General features: G+C 39.2%; 1 protein-coding gene across 5 annotated transcripts in view; it reads left to right on the top strand.

Annotated features, from left to right (window-relative positions):
• Positions 1 to 10000, top strand: part of wwc3 (WWC family member 3) — a 154218-nt gene that overhangs the window by 76270 nt on the left and 67948 nt on the right. For all 5 annotated transcript variants that reach the window (XM_061977532.2, XM_061977531.2, XM_061977530.2 and 2 more), the window contains one exon: positions 7048 to 7127. In XM_061977532.2, coding sequence (XP_061833516.1) covers positions 7048 to 7127 — 80 coding nt within the window. The remainder of the gene's footprint in view (positions 1 to 7047; positions 7128 to 10000) is intronic.

The following is a 10000-nucleotide window of genomic DNA, read 5'->3' as shown; positions in this document are numbered from 1 at the left end:
CTATGGAAAGTCCAAAACCAAAACAAGGCGTGTCCACCAATCAGGCGCGAGCAGACAAACGGGACATTATGCAAATGAGCAGCCGTCTGATTGGCTGTTGTGGAGGTTGGTCAGAAGGAGGCAGCCTGAGTCTCGGTCCTCCCGAGCCAATAAGTGACGGGCGGCGGTCACGAGTGCCATGAAGCGCTCCACTGTCCCACGCCCTCGGGAAATGTCACATGTCTCGCCCAACCAGACGCCGGCAAGGTTCTCGGAAGATGCGGCACGGAAACCCCTTTCCGTTTAGCGAGCTGGTCCGCCGGGTTCACTGCAGTTCACACTTGCTGCCAGGCCAGCTTGTCTAAATTCACCGTGTCCCTAAACATCGGCATGAGCGACTGTGGCTGTAGGCGACCTTCTGGTCTGGTCCACAAGGTGGCAGCAGCTGCATTGGCAGTTACTCTTAGTTTCTTCAAAATGAGGAATGGATTTAGAATCGGCATGAATACGAATTGCGATTCGAATGGGAATGTTTTTTTAAATTGTTTGTTCATTTCCCCTCCCACTTTCTCATGCACTCCACATCATTAGTTGTTTTTCTATCACAACCAGGAAACATTAGCCTGGCTTCAATTTTAGAGCATCCTGTAACTCGGAGTAACTACTAGTTAGTTGTAACCGTAAAAGACGCAGTAAACCCCCGTTTGTCCATCCATCCATCCATTTTCTACCGCTTGTCCTTTTCGGGGTCGCGGGGGGTGCTGGAGCCATTCATATTTTTTATAAACTTCCACTGGTTAGCACTCCTTAGTATTAGTTAGCACTGAGCAGCACTGGTTAAACTATCTTTAAAAATCTGTGACTTGACTTTAAGACGCTGATGTTAGTTTGACAATATTAGTACTAGTTAGCACTGGTTAGTATTACTTAATAATGATACAACTGATTGACACTAGTTAGTACTAGTAAACACGGCTAGTAAACAGTGGTTATTATTGGTTAGCACTTGGTAATACTGGTTAACACTAATCAGCACTAGTTCATACAGGCTATTACTGGTTAGTGCTGGTTAGCACTGATTAGTACTTGTTAGCACTGATTAGTACTGGTTTGCTCTGAGTAGTACTAGATAATACTAGTTAGCACTATTTGGTACTAGTCAGCACTGGTTGTTTTCTCCATCCTCCAGCCTCCCTCAGCCACTTGGTAAAAAGGAGCACGGATTCGATTCCACATTTCTTAACCTTGACCAGACTTAGTGACTTTTTTGATTGATTGGATTATTTTGATCGAATTTAAAGGTGTTAGTTTGACAATAGTAGTACTAGTTAGCACTAGTTAGTGTCTATTAGCACTAGTTAGCACCGATTAGCACCGGTTAGTGTGGGTTAACACTAGTTGGTATTGGTTAACACTAGTTAATACTGGTTAGCACTGATTAGTACAGGTTAGCTCTGAGTAGAATAGATAATACTAGTTAGCACTATTGTGTACTAGTCAGCACTGGTTGTTTTCTCCATCCTCCCTCAGCCACTTGGTAAAAAGGAGCACGGGTTCGATTCCACATTTCTTAACCTTGACCAGACTTAGTGACTTTTCTGATTGATTGGATTATTTTGATCGAATTTAAAGGTGTTAGTTTGACAATATTAGTACTAGTTAGCACTAGTTAGTACCGATTATCACCGGTTAGTGTGGGTTGACCTAGTTGGTATTGGTTAGCACTAGTTAATACTGGTTAGCACTGATTAGTACAGGTTAGCTCTGAGTAGAATAGATAATACTAGTTTGCACTATTTGGTACTAGTCAGCACTGGTTGTTTTCTCCATCATCCCTCAGTCACTTGGTAAAAAGGAGCACGGGTTCGATTCCACATTTCTTAACCTTGACCAGACTTAGTGACTTTTCTGATTGATTGGATTTTTTGCTCGAATTTCAAGGTGTTAGTTAGACAATACTAGTACTAGTTAGCACTAGTTAGTACCGATTAGCACCGGTTAGTGTGGGTTAACCTAGTTGGCATTGGTTAGCACTAGTTAATATTGGTTAGTAGTGATTAGTACAGGTTAGCTCTGAGTAGTACTAGATAATACTAGTTAGCACTATTTGGTACTAGTCAGCACTGGTTGTTTTCTCCATCCTCCCTCAGTCACTTGGCAAAAAGGAGCACGGGTTCGATTCCACATTTGTTAACCTTGACCAGACTTAGTGACTTTTCTGATTGATTGGATTATTTTGATCGAATTTAAAGGTGTTAGTTTGACAATACTAGTACTAGTTAGCACTAGTTAGTGTCTATTAGAAGTAGTTAGTATAAATTAGCACCGGTTAGTGTGGGTTAACCCTAGTTGGTAATGGTTAGCACTAGTTAATTCTGGTTAGCAGTGATTAGTACAGGTTAGCTCTGAGTAGTACTAGATAATACTAGTTAGCACTATTTGGTACTAGTCAGCACTGTTTGTTTTCTCCATCCTCCCTCAGCCACTTGGTAAAAAGGAGCACGGATTCGATTCCACATTTCTTAACCTTGACCAGACTTAGTGACTTTTCTGATTGATTGGATTATTTTGCTCGAATTTAAAGGTGTTAGTTTGACAATACTAGTACTAGTTAGTACCGATTAGCACCGGTTAGTGTGGGTTAACCTAGTTGGTATTTGTTGGCACTAGTTAATACTGGTTAGTACTGATTAGTACAGGTTAGCTCTGAGTAGTACTAGATAATACTAGTTAGCACTATTTGGTACTAGTCAGCACTGGTTGTTTTCTCCATCCTCCCTCAGTCACTTGGTAAAAAGGAGCACGGGTTCGATTCCACATTTCTTAACCTTGACCAGATTTAGTGATTTTTCTGATTGATTGGATTATTTTGATCGGATTTAAAAGTGTTAGTTTGACAATACTAGTACTAGTTAGCACTAGTTAGTGTATATTAGCACCGGTTAGTGTGGGTTAACAGTAGTTGGTATTGGTTAGCACTAGTTAATACTGGTTAGCAGTGATTAGTACAGGTTAGCTCTGAGTAGTACGAGATAATACTAGTTAGCACTATTTGGTACTAGTCAGCACTGGTTGTTTTCTCCATCCTCCCTCAGTCACTTGGTAAAAAGGAGCACGGTTCGATTCCACATTTCTTAACCTTGACCAGACTTAGTGACTTTTCTGATTGATTGTATTATTTTGATCAAATTTAAAGGTGTTAGTTTGACAATACTAGTACTAGTTAGCACTAGTTAGTACCGATTTGCACCTGTTAGTGTGGGTTAACCTAGTTGGTATTGGTTAGCACTAGTTAATACTGGTTAGTACTGATTAGTACATGTTTGCTCTGAGTAATACTAGATAATACTAGTTAGCACTATTTGGTACTAGTCAGCACTGGTTGTTTTCTCCATCCTCCCTCAGCCACTTGGTAAAAAGGAGCACGGGTTCGATTCCACATTTCTTAACCTTGACCAGATTTAGTGATTTTTCTGATTGATTGGATTATTTTGATCGGATTTAAAAGTGTTAGTTTGACTATACTAGTACTAGTTAGCACTAGTTAGTGTCTATTAGAACTAGTTAGTGTCAATTAGCACCGGTTAGTGTGGGTTAACCCTAGTTGGTATTGGTTAGCACTAGTGAATACTGATTTTTTTGTGTGTGCAAATAATCATTAACTTTAGAATTTGATGCCAGCAACACGTGACAAAGAAGTTGGGAAAGGTGGCAATAAATACTGATAAAGTTGAGGAATGCTCATCAAACACTTATTTGGAACATCCCACAGGTGAACAGGCTAATTGGGAACAGGTGGGTGCCATGATTGGGTATAAAAGTAGATTCCATGAAATGCTCAGTCATTCACAAACAAGGATGGGGCGAGGGTCACCACTTTGTCAACAAATGCGTGAGCAAATTGTTGAACAGTTTAAGAAAAACCTTTCTCAACCAGCTATTGCAAGGAATTTAGGGATTTCACCATCTACGCTCTGTAATATCATCAAAGGGTTCAGAGAATCTGGAGAAATCACTGCACGTAAGCAGCTAAGCCCGTGACCTTCCATCCCTCAGGCTGTACTGCATCAACAAGCGACATCAGTGTGTAAAGGATATCACCACATGGGCTCAGGAACACTTCAGAAACACACTGTCAGTAACTACAGTTGGTCGCTACATCTGTAAGTGCAAGTTAAAACTCTCCTATGCAAGGCGAAAACCGTTTATCAACAACACCCAGAAACGCCGTCGGCTTCGCTGGGCCTGAGCTCATCTAAGATGGACTGATACAAAGTGGAAAAGTGTTCTGTGGTCTGACGAGTCCACATTTCAAAATGTTTTTGGAAAGTGTGGACGTCGTGTCCTCCGGACCAAAGAGGAAAAGAACCATCCGGATTGTTCTAGGCGCAAAGTGTAAAAGCCAGCATGTGTGATGGTATGGGGGTGTATTAGTGCCCAAGACATGGGTAACTTACACATCTGTGAAGGCGCCATTAATGCTGAAAGGTACATACAGGTTTTGGAGCAACATATGTTGCCATCCAAGCAACGTTACCATGGACGCCCCTGCTTATTTCAGCAAGACAATGCCAAGCCACGTGTTACATCAACGTGGCTTCATAGTAAAAGAGTGCGGGTACTAGACTGGCCTGCCTGTAGTCTAGACCTGTTTCCCATTGAAAATGTGTGGCGCATTATGAAGCCTAAAATAGCACAACGGAGACCCCCGGACTGTTGAACAACTTAAGCTGTACATCAAGCAAGAATGGGAAAGAATTCCACCTGAGAAGCTTCAAAAATGTGTCTCCTCACTTCCCAAATGTTTACTGAGTGTTGTTAAAAGGAAAGGCCATGTAACACAGTGGTGAACATGCCCTTTCCCAACTACTTTGGCACGTGTTGCAGCCATGAAATTCTAAGCTTATTATTATTTGCAAAAAAAAAAAAATTAAGTTTATGAGTTTGAACATCAAATATCTTGTCTTTGTAGTGCATTCAACTGAATATGGGTTTTTGCAAATCATTGTATTCCGTTTATATTTACATCTAACACAATTTCCCAACTCATATGGAAACGGGGTTTGTAGTTGTTGGAGGACAACTTTCTCAATTATTTTACTTATGAATGGTAGATTTGAAATTGGTGTGTAGTTGTTGATAACAGAGGCATCTTGGCTCCACTTTTTTAGAAGAGGTTCAATGACTACAGTGCTTTGGGAAATTGCCCGATTGAATAGAATGATTAACTATTTGCAAAACGTCTGTTGATAGGCAGTGAAAAACATTCTTAAAGAAGTTGTTAGGTAAAACATCAACGCAGCAGGTGGATGACTTTAGAGCTGTCACCGTTTCCACTAGAGTTTTAGAGTCTATGGCATTAAAGCTGGCCATCATTGCTGTGTTACTTCTGCCTAAATGGAGCGCTGATCCAACTTTTTTGCTTGAGATATTGATGGCGCGTCTGATGCCTTCAATTTTATCAGCATAAAATAATGCAAACTCATTGCATTTCTAGTTAGTGCTGGTTGTTTTCGTCATCCTCCAGCCTCTATCTCAATCACTTGTGGAATCAAACCTGTTACCATTTGTAACCCTCAGTCACTTGGTAAAAAGGAGCACGGGTTCGATTCCACATTTGTTAACCTTGACCAGACTTAGTGACTTTTCTGATTGATTGGATTATTTTGATCGAATTTAAAGTTAAAAAAATCTTTTAAAAAACAAATCACTGATTTTCTTTGTGACTTGACTTTTAGATGCTGACGTTAGTTTGACAATACTAGTGCTAGTTAGCACTGGTTAGTATTAGTTAGCGTGGGTTAGCACTCATTAGAACTAGTTAGTGCTGGTTGTTTTCGTCATCCCCCAGCCTCTCTCTCAGTCACCTGTGGAATCAAACCTGTTACCATTTGTTAACCTTGACCAGTCTTTTCTGAAGTATTAAATTATTTTGATTAAATAAAATGTTGTTCCAAAATAAAAGTAAAACAATCTTCTTTTTTTTTTTAAAGCCTGATTTTCTTTGTGGCCTGACTTTTAGACGCGGACGTTAGTTTGACAATACTAGTACTAGTTAGCACCTATTAACACTACTTAGTGCCGATTAGCACCGGTTAGTACCGATTAGTGTAGGTTAACAATAGTTGGTATTGGTTAGCACTAGTTAATACTGGTTAACACCGATTCGTACTGGTTAGCTCTTAGTCGTACTAGATAATACTAGTTAGCACTCTTTGGTACTAGTCAGCACTGGTTGTTTTCTCCATCCTCCAGCCTCCCTCAGTCACTTGGTAAAAAGGAGCACGGGTTCCATTTCACATTTGTTATCCTTGACCAGACTTAGTGACTTTTCTGATTGATTGGATTATTTTGATCAAATTTAAAGTCAAACAAATCTTAAAAAAAAAAAAAAAATCACTGATTTTCTTTGTGACTTGCCTTTTAGATGCTGACGCTAGTTTGACAATACTTAGCACTGGTTAGTATTAGTTATCGTGGGTTAGCAGTCATTAGTACTAGTTAGCACTGGTTGTTTTTGTCATCCTCCGGCATCGCTCTCATTCACTTGTGGAATCCAACCTGTTACCATTCGTTAACCTTGACCAGACTTTGTGACTTTTCTGATTGATTACATTATTTTGATCAAATTACATTTTGTTCCAAAACAAAGTAAAACAATCTTAAAAAAACAAATCCCTGATTTTCTTTGTGGCTTGACTTTTAGACACTGACGTTAGTTTGACAATAGTTAGCACTAGTTAATACTGGTTAGTAGTGGTTAGTCCTCGTGATACTGGTTAGCACTAGGGGTTGTTTTCTCCAGCCTCCCTCAGTCACTTGTGGAATCGAACCCGTGGCAGATATTGTGACTTTTCTGATTGATCGGATTATTTTGAGCAAAGACACATTTTGGTCAGCTCGTCCGCGCATCTCCGGGTAAACACCGCATTCCTGCGTGCACATCGTGCTGACTCGGCAGTTTGAGGAGAGAGGGGGCCATTGTGTGGCTGGCACGCACACACACACACACACACACACGCTGACACACACACGCTGACACAGTCATGTCCTTGTCTTCACCTGCAGCTCTCCAGACTGAAGCAGGAGTTGGCGCAGGTGAGACAGGAGCTGCACTACAAGGAAATGGGCGTGGAGACCCTGCAGGAGTGAGTGGACCACCCTTCCCCTTCCTCGCTTATCTTACCTTATCTTACCCTCAACACCCTTCTTCTTCCTACTGCACTTCCACCTGTCTGAAAGGGAGTCGGAAGAAGCATATATTTGTTCCTTCTGCTCACTTCCTGTGTAGAAATATGAGCACTGTAAAATCCATCGTGTCAAATACATCTTGTTGGAAGAAAACAAAGACTAAAACCAACTACAACCAACGCTAGCAATGGTTATACTGGTGAAAATAAGTAGAGCATGCTTAACAACATAATGTACGCCCAAAACTAAAGAGGAGACTGTGGAAGTCACTGACAGACACGGCACCGTAGCCAAGCGTGCAGGTTTAACAAGGTTTTAATTATATTCATCAACATTCTCTCTCCTAATAGAATGTGACTTTTCAGTCCCATCTTACTGTTAAAGACAGCAGATGATTAGATTAACACGTACCACCTGTGGGATCTGATCACCTGCCAGCTGTGTCTCGCCGTCAGCACATGCCACGCCCCCGTCTGATGGTGCTCTGTCTTCAGCACCATGGACAGAGGCGGTGACCTTTGCTCCTGCAGGCGCGCTGATCACACTCTTCCCCCACAAAGACATTTTACCATGGTATGCCTATAGGCTACTGTTTCAGATTGCCATATAACTTGGTGCATGTAGTCCAAAATATGAAAACACCAATAAATTAGTAAAGACTTGCAAAAAAAGAATTGCAAATGGGAAAATATAAAAGTAAACAAAGAAAAAAATTAATGAGTAAATACGCGGAAAATAGACCAATAAAATAATTTAAAGGTGCCATATGTAATAATGTGGTCACAATTCTGTAGTCCCCTCCCCCTTTCCCTGACTGAGGTTGCCAGATACACGGCCGAATCCAACTGGATGGACTGGGCTACTTCAAGGAACTTCTAACTTCCACCGCCTCTTACTAGGGGTTGAGGTTGAATAGACAAGCGTTTTGGCAATAACCAACACATTTGACACAGAAATTAAGCTGTTTTCAGGAAGAATTACGTCATGCCTGCGTACAATATCACAACAAATGGCAATCATATGGTTATTGTCAGTACTATCAGAAAACAAAGACTAAAACCGACTACAACCAACGCTAGCAACATTTTTATACTGGTGAAAATAAGTAGAGCATGCTTTGCTACATAATGTACGCCCAAAACTAAAGAGGAGACATTTTACCAAGGTATGCCTATAGACTACTGTTTCAGATTGCCATATAACTTGGTGCATGTAGTCCACAATATGAAAACGTCAATAAATTAGTAAAGAGATGCAAAAAAAGAATCGCCAATAGGAAAATGTAAAAGTAAACAAAGAAACAAATAATGAGTAAATACGTGAAAAATAGACTAATAAAATAATTTAAAGGTGCCATATGTAATAATGCAGTCAAAATCATGTAGTCCCCTCCCCCTTTTCCTGACTGAGGTTGCCAGATAATCAGCCAAATCCACCTCTAATGGACTGGGCTACTTCAAGGAACTTCAAACTTCCACTTACTCTTACTAGAGTTTGAGGTGCAGGGACCATAATAGCTGAATAGACAAGCGTTTTGGCAATAACCAACACATTTGACACAGAAATTAGGCGATTTTCAGGAAGAAGTACATCATGCCTGCGTACAATATCACAACAAATGGCAATCATATGGTTATTGTCATTACTATCAGAAAACAAAGACTAAAAGCGACTACAACCAACGCTAGCAATGGTTGTACTGGTGAAAATAAGTAGAGCATGCTTAGCAACATAATGTACGCCCAAAACTAAAGAGGAGACATTTGACTAAGGTTTCAAACCTTTCAGATTGCCATATAACTTGGTGCATGTAGTCCACAATATGCAAACACCAATAAATTAGTAAAGAGATGCAAAAAAAAAAGAATCGCAAATAGGAAAATGTAAATGTAAACAAAGAAAAAAATTATGAGTAAATACGTGAAAAATAGACTAATAAAATAATTTAAAGGTGCCATATGTAATAATGTGGCCAGAAATGGTACTGCAATCACGGTCAAAATGATGTTATGGTTATGTTTAAACAAATGATATAAGTCAAATGATTAAAGGTGAATGAACAAGTGAATACGGTTATGTTATGGTTATGTCATGGTTATATTTATAGTTATGTTTATGGTTATGTTATGGTATGATATGTATTGCAACAATAATTCAACAATAACCTAAAGGAGGACTAGATATGTATTGCAACAATAACAACCTAAATGAGGACTATATATGTATTGTAACATTAACAACATAAATGAGGACTAGATATGTATTGTAACAATAACAACATAAAGGAGGACTAGATATGTATTGTAACAATAACAACATAAAGGAGGACTAGATATGTATTGTAACAATAACAACATAAATGAGGACTAGATATGTATTGTAACAATAACAACATAAAGGAGGACTAGCTATGTATTGTAACAATAACAACATAAAGGAGGACTAGATATGTATTGTAACAATAACAACATAAATGAGGACTAGATATGTATTGTAATAATAACAACATAAATGAGGACTAGATATGTATTGTAACAATAACAACATAAAGGAGGACTAGATATGTATTGTAACAATAACAACATAAATGAGGACTAGATATGTATTGTAACAATAACAACATAAATGAGGACTAGATATGTATTGTAACAATAACAACATAAAGGAGGACTAGATATGTATTGTAACAATAACAACATAAATGAGGACTAGATATGTATTGTAACAATAACAACATAAATGAGGACTAGATATGTATTGTAACAATAACAACATAAATGAGGACTAGATATGTATTGTAACAATAACAACATAAATGAGGACTAGATAT

Source organism: Nerophis lumbriciformis, linkage group LG18 (assembly GCF_033978685.3).
Source record: "Nerophis lumbriciformis linkage group LG18, RoL_Nlum_v2.1, whole genome shotgun sequence".
In the NCBI taxonomy this organism is placed as follows: Eukaryota; Metazoa; Chordata; class Actinopteri; order Syngnathiformes; family Syngnathidae; genus Nerophis; species Nerophis lumbriciformis.
The sequence above is the reverse complement of the archived record's forward strand: the minus strand, read 5'-3'. Positions and strand labels throughout refer to the sequence as shown.